Below are 27051 nucleotides of genomic sequence, written 5' to 3' on the forward strand. Positions count from 1 at the left end.
CTAATTATTATTATACTTCCTAAATTTACTTTGAATTAAATTAAAATTCTGAGTCATAACAGTAGTCTTTTGCAAAGGAAAATATCAGTCAACATGTAGAGAAAAAAAGATGTTTTTAAAGTTTAGAAAACATTGGCAGTACTTTTCCCAAAATTACTCAAAACTTCAACAGCGACATTGAAGCACTTATAGCAACAAAAATATCTGATGTGAACACCACATAACTTCCTTGTACGGCCTATTAAATTATACACTTTTTTTTCTGCGTTTCATTTTAACTTATTTCCTCGAATTTCATAAGAGGTATGTTTCTCATTCAATCAATTTCCTCTTCTCGCGGCAAGGCAAAAATACATAAAAATTAAAAACACCTTTAAAAATTGTACGATACAGAAAAACGTAAAATGCCAAACACAGTTAGAAACAGTTAAATTAAAACAATTTTTGAAATTAGGGTTTGTGTGCAAAAATAAGAAATAGGGCCAGGAAAACAAAATTTTCCGTGAACAAAATTGAAAGTTAGTTTTCGGTCCCACTGGGCAAAAAGATACTGGACGTTTGTGCACCCACTGATTTAAGTCACTATACTACTAACAGTTTCAAATGTAAACAAATGGTGGCCTCGTTGGGCCTAGAGCCACTTAAGCTTTTAAACTATTGATAATTCTACAACTATTGCGTGCATATATACTAAATGCACAACATTCTTAATCCGGAACATCAGAACAACATATTTCAATCACTTTTATCAACATATAAGAATAAAACCAGAGTTCACCGTACCGGGTAACATTTATATCAATGCGGCCGATTGCAACAAAAAAAGGGAGATGCACAACCAGATGTTATAATAGTTCCATATACAAGAATTCAACATTTTTAGCCTAATCGCTTTTGAGTCATGCATGATACATACGCACTTACGTATACTTCAAGATGTCACAAAAATTTCCCTTCTGCATCTCTTTTAAATCCATTTTACAATCCGTTTTGGAAAAGGAGTCCTTTATGCTGACCGTACATAGAGATGTTAAGCAATAAAAAAAAATTATTCAGATGGATTCGAGAGCAATCAAAATGGGTATCTTCGTTAAAGTATTACATCCGAAATTTTTCGTAATTACAGTACTTCCTTTTTTTTTTCTTACAAGGTAGTAAAAAGGAAGGATGTGACTGTCACATGATCTTATATTTGAATATCTAAACCAAAACTAAAAACACTATAACCTAACAGCACAATAATATTATAAACGTCGAATTTGATTAAGATAACTTTATTTTTCGATTGTAATTAATCTCTCAATTTGCCAGTACTAGCATAATTGCGAAAGTTTTAGAAATTCACTCTTCAGCAATTCCCTAAACGCATATCATTCAGATATATGAAGTTGTGAAGTTTTGATCTTAGCTGTCATGTTTGAATTTACTTTCATCTAAATAATTTCATCTAAATAATAATTTGAATTAATTTCATCTAAATACTAATAATTTATATGCAATAAATGTAAATGTTCGAGAAAAGAACTTAATCACACAAATATTTACGAACTTCACAAATAAATTCAATGGACTGTAGAATTTTTACGATTACATCTGTTAACGTAATTATATACACATATATGAGAACTTACGTATTCTTACTCGGATAGACACTCTTGCCATTCACACCTTAATATACATATCACAAACTTGAATTACCAGCTCAAATAATTTGCAGGTATCTGAAATTATATTATTTTCTGAAAATATATAATCAAAAGAACGTAATTTATATTCTTTGTTTATTTAAAATTAGTCAAAAAAACAACCTTAAATCAGCTTAAATTTTGAATTAAACCATGGCGTCTAAGATTCTCTTATATAATTTTAAAGTTTACACCGGCGTGTTTATCTTTATCACCGGTGTGATAGTTTGTTTATCTTTGGAATTTATAAATTTTATCCTTTAAAATTTTAATTCCTAAGGACATCTGCTGCTTACTGAAATTCAGCATTAGTATAAATAGTCTATTGTCATATTTTGCACTCTGTGTACGTTTCCGTTTGGCCGGCGCAGAGGTTAAAGTCGCCAATAATGGTACAACTGATGCCAAACGTAATATCCTCGCTGATAACCTTTTACGCCTCATTTTCAAAACAGTGCGCAGCCATTTCTTACCAGATTGATTGTTTCTTTCAATACTGGCATACCATTACATAGAATTTTTACCACATAGTTCAGTTTTATGCCCTAAGGCCATTCGCGGCAACTAAGTCAATTACGATGCAATCACACCGCTCACTCGAAGGCGAAAATATATAGAAAAGGCAAAGTCTAGGGTTAAGTTCATCAATTCTAATGAGAATGCACTAGCGAAGTAAAGCACTACGGTTTTACATAATTTCTGAGTAAGCTATTCGTACGAACTGAAATAATTCTTGCATTTAAACTTGTATTCCAAATTAAGATTTAACTTGAAATTAATGTAGATAATTACTGAGAGAATTAGATTTTTGTGGCCCAGTTTACGTGAGATGAGATCACTTGGAGTCACGTGATATGAAAAGGCGAATCAGGATGTTGAACCATGAAAGCATAGCAAATTCTTAAATTAATATCTTTTTACAAATTTGTTGTCTTTATTTTATGGCTTTTTACAAAATTTTAAATAATATTAAAATGTTTATGCCTTCAAAATGAAAAATTCTTAGAACTAACATTAGTTAACATTTTTTATGTGTGTACTGCATGTTGTCGCCAATAAAATCTACTTGATGAGATTTGCGCCGGCGAAACGGAAAAGTACCATTTCTTGTATTAAATACTGTATTTTTACGATATTGTAATAAAAAGCAACTATGCAACTATTTACAAATATCGTACGACAAGAAAGTGCATTTTACAATACCGTACTTTATTAATTGAATGTCTGAGTATCTGTTTGCAAGATAGACTCTTAGGGCTAATAAGTGATGCAATACAGTAGTATCAGCAAACATTCATGCACTGACGCACTCAAAACTTTTCTTAATTTTAAAATTATGCATTATGGTGCCTGTCTGCTAGTTTTTTTTCGAACTATCACAGATTTGCTAAATATTTCTTAATATTTATTTAAAAAATTCATTAATAAAGTGGAGCCATGCGTTTCAAACGCATTTCGCTTAGAAGCCTACTTTAATTTGAATAAGGGAATTTCTATCGATTTTGTTATGCAACTTATTTGTTTATTTATTTGCTTGTACCAGTAATTCGATTTTGTTATGCAACTTATTTCTTTGTACCAGTTTGTAATACTTATTTGTTTTTTTAATTGAGAGGAGTTTTGCCTTAACTAAATAGTAACTGGGAAAGATTAATTAAACTTTTGCAATTTATGGTATTTCTGTTTTTTAGAATCATTAAAAAAGGTTTAGTTTATCTAAATCTACTTAATTTTTAACTAAACTTTTATTTGACAAGACAGGTTTTACTCCGTCAAGTATTAAGTATTGATATTTAACTGAAATATTTCTGTGTTGTTCGTACATAGGTAAGAGAGGTTATTTTCCTAAGATGATTAATACTTGACTCACATTCTTCAGTTAAGTACTTAATGTTTTCATTCATTTATTTTTTTTTTTCAATTTAGCAATTAACTTTATTCACTTCTCTTGCTGCTGTCTAAGATAAAGGGTTGTTGTCTCTGGCTAACTTATGAATATACTATCATGAAATTAAAAAATGCAAGAAAAGATTTTAATGAAAAATAAAATTTCTTAATTAACTTTAATTCTTTAGTCTTTCCTGATAAAAAAAGAATTAAAGTTTATAATAATCTATGCATTTAAATTTATAAATGTTACTAATTAAACCTTATGCACAACATTTTCCCTGCATCTCTGTTTAAATCGTATTCATCGAATATAACTGCTGCAGAATTATCGTTTCTATTCACGTTTAGTACACGTAGCCATACAAAGAAACATTCGCAATTTTTTTCATGCATTGCTTTTTGGGAGACTTATAATAATTTCTCTTCTTTTTTTTTCAAACAGAAGATGAAGAGCTGACATGCAACGTCTGCGAGAGATCTTTCAATACTGTTCGTCGTCTGGAGCAGCATCAACAGAGAAAGCGCCACTATGGATGTTCCATCTGTGATTCCATCTTCCCGGGACTAATGGCTCTTGAGCTGCACAAGGAGACACTCGATCACTGGTCTGATTACGAACTGAGAGTGAAAAAAGTGCAAGAAGATGAGAGGGAATCGGATTCTGAAGACGAACTGGAGGAGCATCGAGTGTACAGCGGTAAGGGTAGAGACGAACTAAGGAGGCTTTTGCTTTGATGGTGTTGTTTCTGCTGCCGGCAGAGGCAGCAGCATTATAGTCTGCATCTATGAGTTTAGTAGTTCGGTGCTGTGATTTCTTCATTGTATATACAATAACAATAGCAACAAAGAAACAGACAGTGGTGTTTTCAAGACAATTTTACGATATTTCTTAACTGGTAAATCTTATTTTATTCTAATACTGTTCGTCTCAATCTCTAAACGAACAAGAAGAGCGATGCTAGCGAAGTAACAGGTATGTAGAAAGTGGTATCAACAGAGCAAGCCGAAATGTGGTAAGATTAACTAGTTGTTATCTGTTGAGTACCATTCATAAAAGAATCAGCCAAGATATTTCTGTTAATTAGCGACTTTATATGCCTTATCGGCGTGGACACGTTCATTAAGAATTACTTCCTAGTCACACAGCATTTGTGTTATGGATTCTTCGATATTGAGGAAAATATAAAATAAGGTTCCTTTTTTTCATGTCGTTATTAATGATGGTGGATGAAACATATTTCATGTATAGGTAGTGATATTTTATTTCATTTTTGTTCGCATCTATGATTTATTAAGAACTTACACTTATAACTAGAATGTCCAAACCTTTGAAAGCTCTTGTACAAATTACTAAAATTGGAGCATACAGTTTGATTGAACTGAAATACCTGCATACTGTAATGTGTTAATTGTTAAAATGTACAGTTTTTAGATTGTTTTTGTATTTTTAAAGTTTTAAGAGGCGAAAAATATCAAAATCTTTCAAATAATGATTATCTTTACCGGTGCTTTTCACTCTTCCATAGCTGATATAAAAATTAGAATGCAACTTATTAATCCTCGAAGGCTTTGAAAATTTTTAAAATGAACATAAATGCATATTAATACTCAAAGGTAAACACATTTTGTGATATTTTAATATACATGATAGAAATACTCGCAATTACTTTTGTACTCCTTATTTTAAGAAAATTTGTTTTAGGGATGATAGTAGCAGTTACTTAATTTAGATCTAGATCATGATTTTTATTTTTAAATTTTTTCTTAGGTTGAAAATTCCGCAAAATCTCCAAAACTAATGAAAGAATTACATAAAAGTACGACGTTTACTTTTACAATGACGTATTAATTTAAGAATACATAAGCTTGAGCTCTTCGCTTTTACTTACAACAAACACTATTTTAAGACATGGTATTATTTTCAAAAGGTAGCGTTGCGATAAATATATTTATTTATTATTATTAGAACTTAAAATTGTGAATTTAATTAAATTTAGTAAATAGAATTGGCGCTTAATTAATAAATAGCGTTGGAGCTTGTACTCTGTGTGCCACAGCTAATCTTCATTAAATTGCCTAGTGAGGATACCACGTACTTCTTAACGGTGGGACAGATATTCCCTGCCTTACAAATGTTCACTTTACGCCATTTCTATTTTATGGAAGATCTACCATTAACGTTTTCTTCTATTAACGAAAGAAATCCGACGAAAAGTTTCATTTTTATGTAAAATACGAAAAAGCGAAACATTCCTTTTTGCGCGCAATAATTGCCAAGATCCATAACTTTAATTCTAAAACACCGTGCAGGTTTGTGGCCATTAATACTGATACTTTGATACTTTGATTGCCTGCGAAAATCTGTTCTCATGTAAAAAAATATTTCAGTCTAAATTACTAAGCATACAACTTAACTGCGATCAAAACATTCATGCCAACCAAATCACACGATACACTTCAGAATTCCATTCTATGGCAAGCATTCATGAATATCGTAAAATATGACTAAACGGAAATAAACTGCTATAAACAATGATATCTGCAGTTTGTCTCTAAAATTTAGTCTTTGTATCTTCCACTACCTAATCCCTGATAACTCAGCCTTAACTTCCATCGTCATTGCCACTACTCCTCTATCTTCAAGTATGGTGCCTGGTTTCCTAGTTTCCAAAGATAAAATTACCCTATAAATTCTAAATATAAATCCCCTTTCATTACATAATTTATGTATTAATAATATTACTTCTTTTTCTACTAAGTTATTATAGGTTGTCATGAGCTTGCAGATACTTTGGAAGAATCGGAAAATTTAAAATGTTTTTTAATATAAAACGAAAGCTTTCTTTTTTAGTTTACAATAGATTTCACAGGAAAGTTATACTTTCGTAAAACGGGTAAAGACTGTATAAATGTTTCTACATATTGACTTGGCTTACGAATAAAGCACGTTTAAGTAGAAGTATGTTATATGGAACATTTAAAATCCACGAGACTCCGATTTTCATTTCATTTAAATTGTGCTTGCCATGTTATATGTATCTGCAAAGTAGAACAGATTCTAAACCAAGCTCAGATACTGGCAGGACAATACACATTTTTGCAAATAGATACATTCTATATTACAATACATTCTTTTTAATGGATTTTTAAAGCATAAAATTACAAAAAAATGGGCATTCATTATATAATTAGTTTCTCGGATTTTTATAAGATTATCAGCAATACATATAACATATTATTAAGTTACTATTCTTTACAAAGACCTTCCTATCTTTATATCTCTTTTACGTGTATATTTATAGAAGCCGCGAGAATTTCGGAGATTTTTAATGTTTTGAAGCATAAAAAGGTTGGAGTATCCTTTTTTTTATAGTTGGTAAAGACTATAGTTGGTTCATTATTCTCCATTTGGTAAAAGCCAACTTTTCTAAAATATTAACTCTGGCATTAAAATAGTCACATTTATTTTACACGCTGAAAGACCAATCTGTTAAGGATAAATGATCTTATATATTATTTAAAATTTAACAAGAATTCAGGTCTCTTGAATTTCAATTCATATTTAAATATATGTTTTCTTGTAAAAATTTTCAGAATTAAATTAATACAAATTTTTACTGTATTTGGCTCTGTTTAACTAATTACCGGATTTATCCTCATTAGCTACTGTTTCAAATTAATGGCCATTTATTTTTCGAAAACTTAAAAACGCTCAACAAATTTGCAAAACGATAAAAATGAGGAAGACAAATTTAGAGTTTAAAATGAGCTGATGGAATTCTGCTTTATTCCTAATCAATCAATCAATTTCTTAACAAGGTTTATGGAAGTTTTGGCAGAAAAAAGATTATTAGCATCTTTATTCGTTTAAATAACACAACATTTTAGTTATTTTTGTTGAAATTTAGAAATGCTCTCTTTAATTTACGAAGCATTTTAGATAAAAGAATGCACTAATTGTTCTTTCTTATAGCTCTAATGAACAACATTTTTAATTTCTTTCAATGTTGCCATTATAGCTGTAGACTACGCATTGTTACGTGATATGATACAGAATTCTAAACCTCAGTTTACGAAGAAAATTTTTGGTCTTTGATTACATTCACATTCAAAAACAAATTGAAGATTTCCCCTGAGTTCGAAAATGTGATGCTTACATGATGAGACATTTAAAACAAATTCTCATTCATAATTCGAATATCAAATAAATATCATTTTATCGATTTTCTTTGTGAATCTAAATGTTTAAAAGCCTGCGTTCAGACAAGAAACAAGAGCCTGATGTGGACACACCATGATTTTTTGCCTGATGTCATGGACACAAAATGACATACAATTTTTTGCTGCATTTAATTTAAATTTATTTCCTCAAACTTCATTAGAGATATATTTCTTATTCATTTAATTCAGTTCTCAATTCGCAGCAAAAATGCATAACAACTCAAAACACCATTAAAATTGAAAAATATAGAAAACATAAAAATCAAATACAGTTAAAAATTAGAGTTTCTGCCCAAAAGTAAGCAATTCGGCTCGTCAGATTTATCGAAGAACGCAGATTTTTCAGTGCACAAAACGGAAAGTTTACTTTTGGTCCCACTCGGGAGAAAGACACGTGATGAGAAGAAGGTGCAGAAACCGACTTAGTGCACTATTCTGTTAAGTTTCAAATGCAAATAAATGGCTCTTCCGTTAGGCTTCGCTGCACTTAAACAACTTTTAAATTGTTGATAATTCTGAAACTATTACATGCAGATTAATTAAAGGCATAAAAATGTTAACTGGAACATAACAACATAAGTCAATCTCATTTTAAGCAAAAAATGCACAGATTACCTATATATAAGAATAAAAAACTGAACTTACCGAGCTGAGTAACACAGTGGGTATATAGATTACTATACTTTTGGTGTGGCCGATTGCAACCAAAACGAGAGGTGCACAACTACATATTACAGCATCCCCACATACAAAATTTCTTAGAATACTCCTTTTTGAGCTGCTTTTTGAGTTATGCAAGATACATACATACGTACGTAGAGACGCCACGAAACAAATCTTCCCTGAATGCATTTTAAGTCACATTTTTAATCCGTTTTGGAAATAGGAGACCTCTATTCTGTCCGTACATAGAAATATCACGCAAAAACAGAGTTCAGAGGGATTCGAGAGCGATCAAAATGGATATTTTCTTTGAAATATGATACCCGAAATTTTTCGCATTACAATAGTTCCTTTACTTCGTACAAGGAAATAAAAAAGGCAACAAATTTCACTTTTAAACATTCAAGTAGCGTAATCTCTGTGTTACTCAATTAGCTTTAAACGCGGAAAGTAACTGTACAGTTCTCGAAATATTTTCCTCGTATAACTCTCAGAAACATTACCTCGTGCAAGGAAAGATATCCGTACTGTCACTTTAGCTTTCATAAGCGCTTTTATATTTTGTTTGAATTTATTTATTCCTTATACATGGCTACTGACACTTTTTCACATAAATTTTCAAGTAGATATGCATTTGATTCAGAGATGTTTCAATATTCTTTATTAATTTTTTCACAGAAAACGACGCACTTAAAATGTACGAGGAAAGATACGAAATTTTCCGGCCTCATCTGTAAGAAACAGAGAAAAGATGATATCTTTAATTTTCAATAATCCTGCATTCGAGTCATTAGCAAAGTTAACTGCTATATCACTGGACGAGGTTTCGAATCCCAAAGATAGCATGGACGTTTGTACTTGTAAACGTTTTGTGCGGCTTGGGCCAGTTAAAGCACAGGCGAATCGAAAGCCTCCTAGTGTGGCTTGGAAGCAAAGGAACTAAGATGGACCCTCAGGCCTGTCTCCGGCCGCACTGTTCATAAAAACTAGGATGGAACTGTACATTTAGTGAGGAAAGACCATACATCTATAACAAGTCCTGAAATTTTTGTTTCCCACTCAATTCTTCCTGCCCTGTGCTATGACATACTTTGCGCACTTTTTAATCAGCAGCTCTATGTCCTTAAAAACTTAATGTAATATATTTCAGCAATCTGTTCTATAATTGTTATCTTCGCCTCTTCATCACCATTAAACTTTCTTCTGCAAAGTTCAAATAAGAGTTCAGATATTTCTTAGTTTTTAATCTCATATCGTTGCATGTTTCTGCCTTCTTGGAGAGGATAATCTTCACTGGAGCCATGTGGATTCGTTTTGCTGATATTTCACCATAGAAGAACACAAAGGAAAGTAATCATCATAAACAAAACTCAGAGTTTGCTTTGTTTCATTAATAACGTTGCCATTACATGTCAGCAAGAGAAATTTATTGCCAAACAAATTTTAAATGAGTAATTGAAAACTCTGATATCTTTTATAACTTACCTTCATACTAATATAAATATTCTAAGCTACTTTTATAGTACTGTACATTGTAATTTCTTGCTACATGAGTTCAAAACATTTCAATTTTTATTGCATAACTTTCATATTTCTTAGAACAAGGAAGAAGAAATGTTCACATTATTTTTCTTTTCTCTTTTGTCGTTAAATTTTTATTAAATTTCATCACATTAATCTAGCAGAATTACTAATTAAAGACTTTCTTTTCATAATTTATTATGTATATATATAATAAATTCAAAATAATTATATAGGTATATTAATATATATATATATATAAAGGATCTCGTTCCTTTACAGTACTCGAACATGAACTTAAGAAAGTTGGAATTTAGAAACGATAAGTGAATTTTCTAGTTTTATTTACTTTTCGTAGATTTGAAAATTAATTAGTATTTTTTTTAGATTTGAAAATTAATTTGAATACATAGAAAATATTTAAATAATGTTTTAACAGCCATTTCAGGTAAATAACATCATGAAATCTGCATTTTTGTGCTTTCATTTGATTAAGTACGCAAACCTGTATTTATATTACTCGAAACTGTAGTAATTCCTCAAGACATCGCAAAACTGAACAAAGAAAGGATTTATTTCCAATAATCTTGGAAAAATAATGAAATTTTATTATGCAAAATGCATTTTCTGTTAAGCCTGCAGACTTTTTTTCACTGGACACAGTAAATCCATTAGTGGCTTACAGAGTACAGATCTTCTGTTCACTACGAAAAACAGGAATATATTTTTCTTTCTAATCTGGTTTAAAAATGGCTAAAAGTCGGTTTTTTCCCGAAATCTTTCGCAAAAAGCCTTTTAGCCAGCAAAACTAAAGTTAAGAAGCTTAGGAAAAGTATTTCAAAAATTTCTTTAATGAAGTTATTTTTGGTTTCAAATGCACTAAAAAGACATCTCTAAGGAAGGCAGCATCGATAACTTCACAGTAAAAGTACATTTTGCAAATAAAGAAAATAAAAGCCTTTTAATATATATTTTGAAGTTTGAAAATATATGTTTCTGTAAACTCAAAAAAAAGTGAAAATCAGCTATGAAGGTTAGGATTAATTGATTAAATCAAAGTAACTAGAGCGTTATCTGCTTATAAGAAGCGATGCTTTCTTCAAGGGTTTTTAAGAGAAACTGGCTGGTATTTCATTATACATGGGGGAAACCACGAAGACTAAAGAAAGTGTATATGCAGTCATCCCACTTCACTGGAACTGAAGTCCGAATCGAAATACCAGCGTTCAGATATTTTACTGCTTGACCGCTGGTCGGCAATCAGCTGTGAAGAAAACGTATAAATGAGCAATAGGAAAATTCCAATCAGCAAAATTTAAAAAGTAAAGAAAGATAATAGCAATATTAGCACGAAAAATAAATGCTGTGCAGTATTTATATTGAAATCTAAAGAACATACAATATGATTCCATATGTAAAATAGTCAATCAGTTTGGGGAATAAATAATTACGGTTTGGGTTGTAATTAACTTGTATTAAAGCCGGCTAAAAGCAAATGCTGTTCAAAAAAGAAATATAGAATAAAAGCAAATAATAAGTTATGTGATTTCCGAAAACAACAAGCGGATTATTCAGATATTAAAATTAATTTCTCTGCACTCGAATGAGGAAGATTAGTGAAAATACGCAGAAAGAAAATTACCATTCTTAGGAAATTAAGTTGCTTTTTTTCGCTAGGTCTTTTGTTTCGAAACAATCTCCAAAAAATATGAAACATAAGCAGATTTAATTTATCTAACGTATGATACTGAAATGTTTGTATAAATTAATATTAAGAGAATTTTAGAATTAAAAATTATTTATTAGTAGAAACTTAGCTTAAAATAAAAATTACACTGCATTAAAAACAAACTTTATTTCATAAATAATTATAGCAGTCATTCAGAATGTTATTAAAATAATGATTACACTAAACAGATATACAACCTCTTTATTAATATAATATTGACAAATAACAGTTATTAAGCAGATAAAAGAAAACTCACCACATAATAGAAATTTTATCTCTCACGTAGTTAAATGTTTGCCAGATCTTAAAATGAAATGTAGAAAAAACTGTAGTCTAATTTGTTTCTCAACTGATATTGCCATAAAGTTTCAGTCGTATAACCACTAATTTCGATGCGCTTCATTTTAATACGACTCGTACAAAGGCACATTTTTCGATATACTTTGAAACATTATCTGTCTAAAACCACATACAGTATAGAATTCCAACAAAATCAAATATCATATATCCGAAATATCGATTATCAAAAATCGTCTGTTTTTCCTTTAGGTCGCTTAAAATTAAGCTCGTTATTAATTTCTTTGTGTGTTTTTAACTTTTTCGTGGATTTAAATAACACAAAATGATAAAATAGTATAGAACATGTTTTAAAACAAAATTAAATTAATTTAGATAAACACGCATTTCATATTTATTGAAAACGTTATACTAAATATTAAAAAATACAATAAATTTAACTTGTTCGCAGACAATAAGCATAACGGGCATACTCATCCCATTTAATTCAGGCCCACCAGCGCCCGAGCGGTAAAGTAGCTGAACACTGGTAGTTCGGTCCGAGGTTCGAATCCCGCGAACGGGCTGGCTCCATGGGCGTTTTCGTGGTTTTCCCCATGTGTAACGTGTATACGAGCCAGTTTCCCTTAGAAAGTCCTCCACGAAGGCATCCCTCCCCTTAGGCAGATAGCCCTAGTGTGCTTTGCCATAATTAAATACACCACCACCACCATCCCATTTAATTCAATAACATGTCATTATATATCATTTGATAAATTTATATCTTATGAATATTAACAGAAAAACAGTTACGTACTGTATGCATGCTTGCTCTTTTTTCAATTCGTGAATTATTGCTTTGAGTTGTATCATTTTGTTTCCCTAAAACCTGATTAAACCTCGTGGTGATGTTATATCTTTTCTCTCTTAAGTATAACTTGAAATTTATTTCAAGCAAATAAAGAAATTACTCTTTTAACTGTAAAGTCTTTGCTATATTAAATAGGATCAACGAAATAATATTTTAAATTCCGTCACTTGCATAGCAGAAAATGTGCAAATCCGCTGGCACAGCCTAAAACTTTGCATTCTATGTGTATCACATTTGGAATAACTTTCTCAACTATAGTCTCTTATAAATGATAATGAATACGCATTATATCCGATGTCATATACAATGGCAGACATCTACAGCAGAACACCTCTGAATCAATTATGCCATATCAAGACAAAATTTTACTTCAAAAGTGAATCAAGTGAGTCTTGAGTTAATATGCTATATTTCTGTCACACAGAATAATTTTGATCAAAAATTATCATGTAAGATAGAATATCACTTACGTAAAATTAAGTAAGTGACACATATTGCATGAAATTTCAAAATTTTAGCTCTTTATTAGAAAGGTTACTATTTTGAAAAAAACGTATATATACATATAAGTTATTTCAAATACCGATTATTTCAAAATGAATAAATGTTACATCATTTTAAGAAGTAAGAAATACAGAGAGGTTACATGTCATGTAAAAGTGTTAAATAAATCTAGATATCTGTACACATAACCAAGGAGCCTGTCAGTTCCAGAACGGTTCTGTAGTATCCTACAAACCCAAATTTTAGCATTAATTATGATTCTGAATAATAACAGACTTCTATATAATAATAGACAGCAGAGACGATAGAGGGATAGACCTATAATACCGGAGATCTGCGCAATGATTAGTTTTCTAGGCCTGTATTGTGGAACGTTTATCAGGATCATTGCACTGAAGATATTTCGGTGCATGCCAACTAAAGAATGGATCAGTTGTTTCTAACTGGAGTACGCAATTTTCTTTGGTTCTTAAGAATAGTTATAAGTAACAGCTAGTATTAAAAAGCCTTGCAAATTTCAGTGTAGGCCAAACAAAAGCCGTTTTTTAAAACATTGTTCATCATCACTTGCCCTCCACCAGATTCGATAACAAAACACTTTCTTCCAGTGCTTATACGTAATCACACAACTCAACTATTACTAAATTCCAATTTAAGACATCCAAATTGGACGCTGAATAGTGTAGTCGGGTTCGATGAATCAAAAGTTCTAGTTGCTTCGCGTTGATAGACGCAACGGAATGAGAAAAATTCCTCCAAAGTCCATAAGCTTTTCATGGTGCAAACATTCTTCCGAGGCAGTTTCATAAGACCAATATTTTGCAGATCACCCATTATGATTCTCTACACTTTGATTATGAAGGAGTACTCCAGTTGGTGATATAAAGTATTATCACCCTTTAATTCACAAGATATCCTGTGAGAGATTCCACTTCGGTAACTTAGGTTCCTCTGATGTGAGATCTCTGTATTATCTGTAGGATACAGTGGAAAGAAACTTAATGATCATGAGTTTGACATCATGCAATACAGCATAATTATAGTCTACAGTTCAGAATTTTGCTAGAATTTCCCCTAAAACGATATAAGTAATATTTTGTTTCCATGTTTTACACTGCTAGCAGTTAGCGAACCATTATTTGGTTAACTGTTTATTTACCATTATTAGTCCAAAGGGATTTGAATCCCGAAGGACTATTAGTTTCGTTTTGGCATTTTGCGTCGGACTCATAAATGTCGGTTCACTTTTCAAACTGTTGCCACAAAATGTTAGAGTCCTGCATTATATTTGAAGAAATTAAATAATGAAAAATCTGCATAAATGTATGTATATTTCTCGTATTGCGATAAAACAACGGTACATAGAGTCATCGAATTTTGAATAACGTAATCCTCCAACGAATATGAGCATGTGGAAGACCAAATTTGAAATTTGAAATTTGTTTTAGGATCGATTTCCTATTTTTTAAAACTTTGACGAATTTTTGATTAACAAACTCAAGGATTTCAAAGCGAGCAATGGCAACGTTGTGCAGAAAAAACATTTTTATCTCCGGCGCGTGAGTCTCTGTATCGGAAATTCTAAAGATATGCTCGTTTTAAAACTATTTTGCGATATTGCTGTTGCACTGGATCTTATGGTTTAAGTGCGAGGAACATGATATTTAATAAAGAAAGGTAACACACAAAATGTTAAAAAACGCCCCTTTGGACGTAATTTAAAATCTGAAACATTTCAGAATTTTTTTTTTTTTTTTTTTCTCTCAAAATAAAGCACATTTATAGTTTATGTATTGCTCTCTCCTTAAATTGGTGCAGCATATAATTTCCTCTTTTAAGAGTGTTAAAGATGAATTTATTTGCTATCGTAATACTAACGCTCAAAAAACTAACTTCATCGATATTAAGCTAATTTTAGTGTAATAATGTAAAACAACTATAATTTGGACATGTGGGACAGGTAATATCTAAATAAAGAAAAACATAACTGCTGTTTGATTAATGTTTACTTACTATTGATATCATGAGTAAGATCCTCTTGCACAGAGTAATGATATAAATTTGGATAATCAATTTTGACTGTTATATTTTGTTGAACTAACAGTGTTATCACTCCTAAAGAAATATCAAGCATGCAAACTTAACACAAAATGCATTGGCATATCAGCTAAAAGAAAATTCCTTTTGTAAATTATTCTAAAAAAGATAGTGTTAACGAAGCAAAGAATAAATACGTCATGTTATTAATAACAAATATTATTATTATCAATTATAGTTTGCCCACTGAAGCGACAAAAGTACACAGGAAGTATGGAACGACTTTAATTCTAACACAGATAGCTTGAAAAATTGATAGAATTCTACATTTTATGAAATTCTCCAAACGATCCTTAATAGTCTAAGCTAAAGTACGATTATTTCATCTTAAACTTTACATTTGCCATTTTTTTTTAAATTTTAATAGTATATAGCTGCCAAATGTTTTTTAATGCCATTCTTATTTTTTTCTAGCTAGAAGTATTAATTGCTAGATAAAATTAAATCTCAATCTTTGATATGATCAAGGGGTTTTTATTTAAAATATATATCAACTTTCTGTAACGGCCTCATCAAAATGTTAATAAAAAAACCTTTTTTATTAGTGTATCATAAAAATTTTAATATGTAATAAAGATGAGAGCATTCACTGTTTTGAAAGAATGTATAAACAAATTTTGACCTACTCTCGTTTCTTATGAATAAATACATGCAACATAATATAAGTATTCACAAATAACATTAAGCATTCGAAATATATTATTAGGTAATATTTATTTTTCTATAGGGCATTTATAATCTTTGTTTTATTGTTCAGATAGATGCAAATGTGTCTGAGATACGTTTTCGAAAACTTATGAAGTTTTCATTGTATAATTTTTTGTTGTTGTTTCTCAGTTGCGAATAATACAAATTTTAAAAGAAAATTTATTTTAAAATACATAGCAAAATTTATTTTAAAATTGAGATTATTTTATAAAAGAATTTTGATATTATAAATATTTATTCAGAATTAGATATTGTAAATAAGTAGTAGAAAAATTATTTACCAAAATTATGTGTTTTCTGATTATAATATGATGCAAATTATCATCACATTCTCTTCGAAATAGTGTTTATAAGTGCCATAATTTTTGTGACAGCTAATATATATATATATATATATGAAATGGCAGTTTTTTAATAGTAGTTATAATGAAACGTCATGTTTAGTGTGATATTTAGTGTTATCATTGGAGTTTTGCAAAACAAAGAACATGGGTTATAATTTTTTTTTCTTCAGTTTATAATAAAGCAAATTTTTTTCTTTTAGTTTTTATATCATATGTAAATGAACAATAAAACTTAAAAAACAGAACAGACTATTTTTTATTTTTATTACCAAATACATTTTGATTTACAGCTCTTGTTTTAGCCAATATTTCATGGATAAAGAATTATTAATAAGATATTTTCAGTCATTTTAGCTTTAATTTAAACTTTATTATTATTTTTCCAGTAAAATATCCTACGTATTAAATAGCTTAAATCATACATTCGAAAAGTTTCATTCGTAAAAAGACTGAGTTCTTTAAGGTGCTTCTAGAACACGTTTTTTCCTCCCTTTCGCCTGTAAATATTTAATCTCAACTTAAAATATTTTCAAGAGCTTGCGTCCCAAGTTGAAACCGTCGTATAAGTGTATCAAAGCCTAGCCAAGTTTAAATAATTTATTGTGAATTTCAAAGGAATTCTTACAGGGAAGATCTTCATACCTTTCTGGACAAAAACACATACATCCTGTGTTTTAGATACTTATGCCGTACCTATGAAACGCTCAATTAGGGCAGAATTAGTTGAAAAGTAAGAAGTAGTCAACATGATAAATTTAAACTAAAGTTTTGTGTAAACGAGAGCACTCTAGATAGAAAGGAATTTTATATAAACAGCACTTTTATTTATTTCTTCTGTTTTTGTAATGTGTTCTTGCACATGTGTTACGAATGTTTGTAAATAAAAATTATTATAATATGCATAAGCTTCCTTTCTTTAGATAACACCTGTTTCACTAACAGTGTTAACAAAACGGAAATACTATTCATAAATAGCATCCGTTTACTGGGTTAATCTCCGGCTGAGAGTACGAAGTTGGTGACTTTGGGCTAATTTAGGCGACAATTTAAAGATGGTAATCAATGAAGTATGTTAAATTACTTTCTAAAAAATAAACTCGTAACCAATAACGTCCAAATATAGACGTACCCTCAACTAGTTAAAGCCTACTTCGTATTCGACTCTAAAGATTAATCATGAAGTGAATAAAAGAAAAAGCAATAAACGTCTTGTATCTTGAAGAATTTACACATATATGTTCAAGCTGAAAATAAAATAAAATATGTATTTTTTTTAATCACATTCATTCATTAATTTATAAACAGCTGAAGGCTGAAAGTGTTAAACTAGTGTAAAACTGAAAAAGAGATAAAAGCTCCAATTTAAATCCTTGCTTAGAACTAGGTTTTTAATGAAGTTTTGAAAAAAAATTGTTAATACTATATATTTTGCCGAAACACACAACAAGTAGTTTTAAATCAGTAAAACCTCGTTCCACGAAATTAATTCATTCCTGAAGACCGCTCGTCAACCGAAATGCTTGTAAACCGAAACAATTTAATTCGTTTCTATTTAACATTATTAACTATTATACATTAATTCGTCCTTATTTAAACTTTACAATAGCATGCACAGTTTCATAACCCAAAACCAATGGAAATCAGAACATGTAAAACAAATTTGATCAATACAATATTAAACGGATAAAATACACGAAAACCTGATTTAATTTTATAAGGTATTTCTCCTGCCTTCTTAGCATTCCCTCGTGGTGTAATAGTAAGCACACTCGGCGCGTATTTGAGAGGTCCGATGTTGGAGTTTCGACGAGGGCATTGCTCATTTTTCATGTCTCTGCAATTTTACTGTATTTGCACGAAGGAAAAAAATAATGAAAGTTACTGTCTGGATGCGAAATTCTCTTCAATAAAAACATCAGGTAACTTCATGTAACTAACTGTCTTTAGGTCTTCAGGAGGCATTTTTTAAATCTTTTTTTCTTTGTTTCTGAGCATCGCTCTGCTTGAGGCCCGCTAGGGCTCCTTTTCACTTAGAATTATCCCAATGTGACTTGTCCTTCCCTACCTTTAAAATGCTTATGCTTATAACATCTGCTCATTTTAGTTAGCATACAATTAGACCAGAACTCTATAAGACAACTGGCGAGTTTTCACTGTGTCTTATAAATACCACAGAGACAGGGAAACAGTGTAAACGACCTTTTATTAATCCAAATAAATTTTTAACAGACGGCACCAACTCGTGCTAATAGAAGCCAATACCTCTGTCTATAAATCAAAGATAATGGATGAACTAAAACTAATGAAATGTAAGTATAGCCTAAGGACTACACAGTGTAACTAGCTATAAAAAAGATAAAAACTAAGTGATCCTGACAAAACTACTAATACTTATTTGTAACTTTGTGCTTTAGTGTTATATCTTAGAATTCGTTTATCAATTCATGCTTTACCAAATAGTGAAGTGCCACAGAGTTTTTCATGTAACTTTCTGTAAGCAGATCTTTTCTTCAAATAAACAAACTGCCAAAATATTTTTGAGCTATTAATTTACATCTTCTTCGTCATCCTTATATTTCTTAGAATCCGAATGCTTTAGCTGGAAAAAGAATCTTCATTAACAAAGAAACTGTAAATGATGTTATGATTCTGCATTGATCGAGACCAATCAACAGCTAAATAATTTTCGATAGACAAAAAATGCCTCAACATTGACTGGGTGATTTTATATCAACAGTTTTAGAATTAGAATGTTGTGAGAAAGTTTCACATGCACACACACACACATACACAAAAAAAAAATATTACAATAACTTCTTGTTCTTTGTGTGTCCAATAGCTTTCGTTGTTAAGAAAAGCTATGGGACTTTTCGACGGCAGTTGCAGTGAGACATTTAAGTATATGAATGAAAGGACAAGTGCAAAATATACCATTTCGCGACTGTCCGCAACCTACAGAACAGGGCATAAAAAATGGTGCACTCTTCCTCAGTTTTTGAAATCATAGAATTGAAAAACGTAATATATGCAGGAATTTAACATTAGCTAGAACAGTGCATATAAATTGGCGCACTCGCTCGCGGTTTTCGCAAAAATAGAATGACAAACGTAATATTATGTAGCTATCCATTTATATATCTCGTAAATTTCTTGGCAGCACTGTAAAAGAAAAACTCATTTATCTTCTGTGATTGACGTTATTGAGAATGGCAGCTCTCTGCAACGACTTTTCTTCTGTAAGAACATGTGTTTATGTTTCTATGATGTAAAAATAGATGTTTTTATTAATAAGAATGACTCATCGTTACATAAAATACCCCTAACCGAACCTGTTTGAGGTATTTTATCATCAGTATATCAGAGTATATTAAGTACTCCCGTCATAAAGTTGCACATGTCATGCACATACATCATTTTATGACATAGGACTGTAGTGAGAGAAAGCAAGGTGCAAGAAAAGTTGATGCAGACACCACTGAATAGTCCTGACAACACTAGAAGCATAAATTACGTATAAGTTATATTATGTAAGAATACGTCACCCAGAGCTAGACTCATAGGGAATACGCATGTTCCATAAAATTTACTTCAGGAACATAAGAGGTGTGTGAGGTGGAGAAAGAAATATGTCTGGATTTTAAAACTGGGATAACTATTCCTTTGACCCTGTAGGATTCCTCAGAGTGTAATGCTGAGTTACTGTTGAACGTCAAGAATCTTAAGAACTGATAAGCGAATAATCACTTGAGTTCATGTGACAGGAAACAACAAGATGGAAGGATAAATAAACTTTATTATTAAAATAAGATTTAACATATTCCTTCTTGGAGTGTACAATAAAAGCCGACACTTGGGCTTGAACTTAAGAGACTGAAAATTAAACTAAACTAATCTTAATTAAAGAGATATAGCCGAAGTTATCAAGATTCTAACCGATTTGGCCCCTTAACGTTAATACACTGCGAATCTATAAAGGGGCCTAAAGTACGGTCAAGCGTAATAATAGCTTACGAGAGAGTAGCCTAAAAAGGCGGACGCGTGCAGCCAGAATACCCGGTATCTCTCTCTCTAAGACCAAAGAACTTCACGGTTAAATACCGCTCTTCCTCACTATGTATTCAGACGTGATTCTAAAACTACATTCTGGCCGGAAGTGCAAGTTGAAGTTAAGAATTGATAGGAAAGAAACTTTAACTCAAAATTTACCTGTTAATAAAACTAACATAATCCTTACAACCCTCTACTTTAAATGCCAGCAGTAAATTCCACCGCATGGTAGGTGTCTTTAGGATTTGCGTGAATTTGATATAAGTATGCTTGTGAATTCCTGCCACTTTGTATTTAGTTGTATCATCTCTTTCAAAAGCAGTGATAATGTGCCCCATCACATTCAGTTTTGTCTCTTATTTTGGGGTAATTGCTGTATGAGATTTTTATTACTCGAAAGAGAAAGAACTCTCTTACAAAGCGCTTGTTAATGTACATTTAAATTATTGCATTTGTTGAGTGATATTTTATGGCACTACTGTGTCTAATGCTTGTACCACAACATGACGACTACAAGTTGGAAATAACTTGACTACAACTAACAAGTCAGTGCTCTTTATCACACTGCCCAAGTTAACACTCATGCCATCTTTCAGAAATTCTTGCTATTGCACAACGACCATATAATTCGTAAACAAATTATGTTTGCTAGTCAGTGGCTAATCTTGCAGGCAGGCCGCTTTATAAACCCATGTGAAAATGTTTAAACGTATAAAGCTACCTTTAACCATATTCATATCTTTAGCAATATATGATCCCTCAAAATATTTTAAATAATATTTTGGGTAATTCTAATCATATGACAGTGGTATTTTTTGAAAATTATTCATATTTTTTTCTCATATGGAACATTTAAAATTTGTTTTAAGTATCGCACATTTCCATGACCAGATTTGCCATACTCTAAAAGTCTATTTTATTTTATTAAGATGTACCATAGATTTACGACCAACCAATCAAAAAATACTTGAATAAGCTTTCTGAATCACCTTCTATAGCATTTTACCTGAGACTATATTTTTGATGAAATGGGCAAACAACATTTCTATGAATAGAAAATTGCATTTTATTCCCATTTGGAAAATATGGTTTGTTTGTTTATTCCCTTCCGTTACAAAAATTTATTTGCAATAGCCTTTTTTGAAATGCAAAGATGGATATTTCCAGAACCATAAAAAAGACGGCCAAACTAATCTTTCAAATACATTTAAAACATGATATTTTAGCAACCATCAGTGGCCAAGAGACTCCTCAATATTACTAGTCCTTCCAGATATAATTGCTGTATTTTTAAATTTTTAATGCCTGTATATATATTAGGTATGTGTAAACCTTCTACCCACTTTTATATGAAAATCGAAAACGAATTTAAAATGTTGAGTACCTATATATTATATTCACGTAATTGCTATCCCTTAGTTTTACTTCTTGCTGTCCGCTTTACAGTACATTAATCTCTCATCGATAAACGTCCTCTGGTTTAGTATTTAAAAATCGTATTATTCCGTTTTCATATGTGACATATAGTCAAAGCTTCGGAGGGCCAGCGGGTTCTGTAACGATCGAAAACGATGGTAGTCCGAAAGCGTAGCTCTGGATGTTGGCTCTGGATAAGACAAAAATTTATCCTGAGACAAAATTTTATCCACAAAAACGAGTTATCCAAACTCAGGCAATCCTTTTTTTTTCCTGAATGATTAAAGCAGTATAAGGTCTGGCATTATCATGCTGAAAAGAAATGTAGCTTTGCGATTGACAAGTCTGACCGTTTACGTATGAACTATTCCCTCAATCTGTCCCGATGTACTTGGGAGCAACTCCCAGTGGTTGTTTCATTCATATATTGAACCAAACCTTTCCGGAATACAATCATCTTTTTCAGGTACATAGAGCAAGTTATGCGGGGCGACACAGTGTCCTCCGAGGCTTAACATGACAGCGGATTACCTATTCCTCATCATTCATTATAATTTGTTCCAAAAATCATCATTTCTTTAAAGCGACTGCAAAAAAAACACCGTTATTGATTTTCACCTATCGTTGTTTTTCAGAGAGTTGATGGAACCCACTAATCCAGCTTTATGGTAAACTCAAATGCGTGCATTGTTCTTCCAACTGTTTTGATGCTTACGAATATATCTTCTCCACAGTTGGATGTGAGGCAGTCGATAGAGATTGGTTCAAAATCTGCTCAGAAACCACCGAAGGATGTCCGGAAGGTGGTTGAACTTTACAGTTTGAGTTTCCGTCCAAGAATTTCTGAAATCAGCGACGACATCTGCTATCTTCAACCGTATCTTCCCCGTACACTTGTTTCGGCAAGTCAGTGTTGCAGTAGCTCTATCAAACACGTTCAATAAACAGTGTCTGATACGCTCCTTCCCATTTAAATTTTTTCACGAATGATTTACTCTAAAATGTGCGCTACATCTATCTGCTAGCAATTTTTTATCCAATGAAATTCCAAACGTCAGAGCGTCATGCGTGACGTCAAAACCACTCCTAATTTACATCCACAAAAACGAGTAGTTATACATATATATATTGTTACGACTTTGGAGCTATGTACTAGATAATTTTAGTGAAGCTGTAGTATCTTTGTATAATTAACAGTATGAAAAGTCTCGAGAGACTAAGCTCTGATGGAAAAATAAGTTTACAGGGGCAAGCCTATTTAACACTGAAGTAATTGGCTGTTTCGCTAAACTGGCGAGATATCGCCAAGCCGTCAGTGGTTTTGCGACATAACATATCTATTGCCAAAAGTTACCAAACATGGCCACAATCTGACGACATTTTGGTTCTGTCCTTGTATAGGGTAAACTTGGCAAATATGGACACATATAAGCAAATGCTAATATTACATATAATGGGTTTGAGTTGGTGAACTCGCACTGCAGCGTTAGCAATACTCAAGTATCATGGCGACTGCGTGATTAGTTTGCGTTGTTGTGCGGTTCAAACAGAAGTGCAAACGGGTCATTTCTAATGTCCGTTTCAAATCAGGGTTGCTGTTATAATTTAGTTATCTTATCAGGACTTGTGTTCCTCTTTACTTATCTTATCAGGATCTTTATCTTATCAGGACTTGTGTTCCTCTTTACTTGCTTTGGAAACATGAACTGTCCTGACTCGGAACAGGGAGCTTACTCAAGCTATGTTCAATAATTTGTGAAGTAGACAATACACACAGGAAGGGTATACAAAACTTTTTATTTTTCTATCTTTACAACGGTCTCCGGAACTTCGGAATACAGAGACCAACCACTTGTGGTCTGAACGTAAGAATATAAAATTACTAACTAAAAACTCTAACTAAAACTAACTTTGGATTAATATACAAGTGCCTAACTTCAAGATTGGCCGTTATTTAACAAAATCCGTATGTAGTACAGAGAGCTGCTAAAACTACGATACGTTTGAACTTATCAAGAGGACTAAACCTCTGGCCTTGAAGGCAACCAGCAACCGAGTAAAACTACTATGGCAAGCGGCCTGCTTCTAATAACTCCTTTCTCTCTCTTGCTTGGCAAAAAGCCACAACTTAAGTACTTGGCGTTAGCAAGACAAATTTGCATAAATAAGTTAAAGCTTTTAATTCTGGCCGGAAGTAGAAAATAAGAAGTGATAGTAAAGATTTAAAATAAAATAAACGTTAGTAAAACTTAGGATCCTTACAATCTTATTTAAACTTTAACACGCAAAATTATACACGCAAACTTAAACTTTACCACACAAAATCCCCTGACATCGCAAACATATGGCAAGCAACACTACGCAGTCAAACGACACTGTAAAATGTATACATATCAACCTTCAAAGAGCACGAGCCGCAACTTCACAGCTTATCCAGCACGCAATTACGCATGATGCCGATGTACTTCTACTTCAAGAACCCTACACCAGAGAAGGGGAAGCTGCAGGTCTTCCAATTGGCTGGATACTCTTTCAACAGAAATCCGTTCCCCAAAATCAAGCCCCAAGAGCAGCCATTGCATGCTGCAATCCCTCCTGGTCCCCCATAGTTATTAAACAAGAACGCGACATAGTTGCCATGCTACTAGCCCTTCAAAACTTTCATCTCATCCTCATCTCTGTTTACTCACCACCTTCTGAAGATATTATGAATCTCACCACCAACGTCCTTGATGTCATGCAACGATATCTCTCAACTCCGATTCTTGTAGCGGTGACTTTAATGCCCATAACAGCATATGGGGCTACGCGATACTAGCACAAAGGGCCAAAAATTGGAAGACTTTGTGGCTTGTCATGACCTCCACCTCCTCAACACTCCAGACGCTCCACCCACTTACGATAACTCCTACAATACTGGCTGGCCAGACCTTACTCTCTGCACGCACAATATCGCACGTAAAATTCAAGATTGGACAGTAAATGAAGAAGAGAGTAACTCAGACCACAAGTACATACATTTCTCCATCAGCTCCGACACCACCATTTCTGTTATTACCAGGTTTAAGCTCCCAGGCAATAAGATCCGGCACCTCACCTCCTCCTTCTCCACCATCTTACATAACGAAGAAAGAAAACTTCACAGCATTAACAGTCCAGCCGACATGGAATTATTCACCAATCAACTCCTGGCGACACTGAAAGACATATGCCACAACATTCTGCCCACCCGGTCCGCAACGAAACTACAAGGAGTCTCTTGGTGGACCAAGGAGCTTCGCACACAGCGACAAAAATGCAGAGCCCTCAGACGTCGCATCCGCATTGCAGACAACAAATTTTGCTGGTATACAGGAAAGAGAGAGCCCTTTACAAAAATAATATTCTAACAGCCCAAATTACTAGTTGGAAGAACTATTGTACAGCTAATAATAACCCATATGGCATCCTGCCCAAACTTACCACCGGAAAAGTCTTTCGCCCGGCACAGATCCATATCCAGGCTCCAGCACTGGCCGATAATACCAACATAGTGGAACACACTGCCAGCGAATTCCTGAGCACTATATTCCCTGATGACAACCCAGAGGAGGACACGCCCTCACAGCGTATCATCCGCGAAAATGCAAGCACTCCCACCACCTCGTATGATATTCCCTTCAGTAGCAGTGAGATTAGACACGTCTTCAAACTTCTCCCGCGCACAAAGGCACCAGGCCCAGACGGCCTCGACTATGCTATCATCAAGGTGGCCTACAATGCATGTCCATCATTTTTCAGCACCTTCTTCAATAGACTTCTTCATCTACAAATTTTTCCACAGGCGTTCAAACAAGGACAAGTAGTTCTCTTCTTAAAGAAAAATAAAAGCGCACAAGATTTGCGCTCTTATCGACCCATCTGCCTTTTATCCGCAATGGGTAAGATTTATGAAAAACTACTTGTCCAACGGCTGTCCTATCACCTGCACGTGACCAATTTCCTCAGCTCAAGACAGTTTGGTTTCCGACCACGTCTCTCCACCACACATGCTCTGTACTATCCGGGACACTATACAACGCAACAGAGTTACGGGATATCATACGGCCTTCATCTCCATCAACCTGCAGAGCGCGTTCGACACCCTCTGGTGGCCTGCTATAAAACAAGCCCTCAGAATAGCACGCTGCCCAGCAAATATCTTTAACACCTTTAATAGCTATTTGGAGAACCGAAGCTTTTTAATTTCCAACGACAACGGCACAACCACCAAAAGCCAGGAGCGAGGATGCCCCCAGGGCTCCTGCGCCGGACCGGTTCTCTGGAACCTAACTTTCAATTCTGTGCTGGAAGCTGACTGGCCACAGCATACTACAGTTGTTGCTTACGCAGACGACGTCGCTCTGCTGGTCAAGGGACGCACACGGAAGGAATTAGAAAGAAATGGGACTGCAACATGTCCCATATTCGAAAACATGTGCACTGCATTAAAACTCAAAATTTCCACTGATAAGTCCATGGCCCTTGTCATCCCTAGGGCAGGTACAAATCCATCACGCCGCCCTTGTATCAAATTGCACAATCAAAACATCAAGATAGTCTCAACCCTTATGCATAGGCCTTCTCTGGGATCAAGGACTCACGTGGCTCCCGCACATTCAAGACATCAGAAAGAAGACTATCACCATTGCAAGGAAGGCACGCACCTTTCAAGGGCAAAATTGGGGGCAGAACCATCATATACAGAAGATCCTATATCACACTGTGGCAGAGAAGATCGCCACGTACGCTGCCGCTGCCTGGGCCCACCCAATGGGCGCTCGTAAAATCAAATTACTGACTACCGTCCAACGCCCTTTCGCCTTCAACCTCACGAAAGCCTTTCGCACAACTGCAACAAGTGCGGTGACTGTCCTTGCGGGGTTGCTGCCTCTCCACATCAAAGTAGAAATGGAAGCGGCATATACAACTCTAGTATACTTGAGAAAAGACGTCACATTCTACAATAGCACCTACAGCCCAGTCAAGTTTGAAACACCTGGACACCCTCTCCACACACACCCGGCAATTAAAGGCAAAGGAATTTCTGTCATCATTCCA

General features: G+C 33.2%; 1 protein-coding gene across 1 annotated transcript in view; it reads left to right on the plus strand.

Annotated features, from left to right (window-relative positions):
* The window catches only part of LOC118186123 (uncharacterized), a 688593-nt gene extending 671179 nt beyond the window's left edge, over positions 1-17414 (plus strand). The window contains exon 3 of the mRNA XM_085824162.1: positions 4018-17414. Within this exon, the coding sequence (XP_085680288.1) occupies positions 4018-4310 (293 nt within the window). The 3' untranslated portion in view covers positions 4311-17414. The remainder of the gene's footprint in view (positions 1-4017) is intronic.
* The last annotated feature ends 9637 nt before the right edge of the window (positions 17415-27051 follow it).

The sequence above is a fragment of the Stegodyphus dumicola genome, chromosome 9 (genome assembly GCF_044657685.1).
Source record: "Stegodyphus dumicola isolate Sdum_Otavi_A_Nest chromosome 9, ASM4465768v1".
NCBI classification, from domain to species: Eukaryota; Metazoa; Arthropoda; class Arachnida; order Araneae; family Eresidae; genus Stegodyphus; species Stegodyphus dumicola.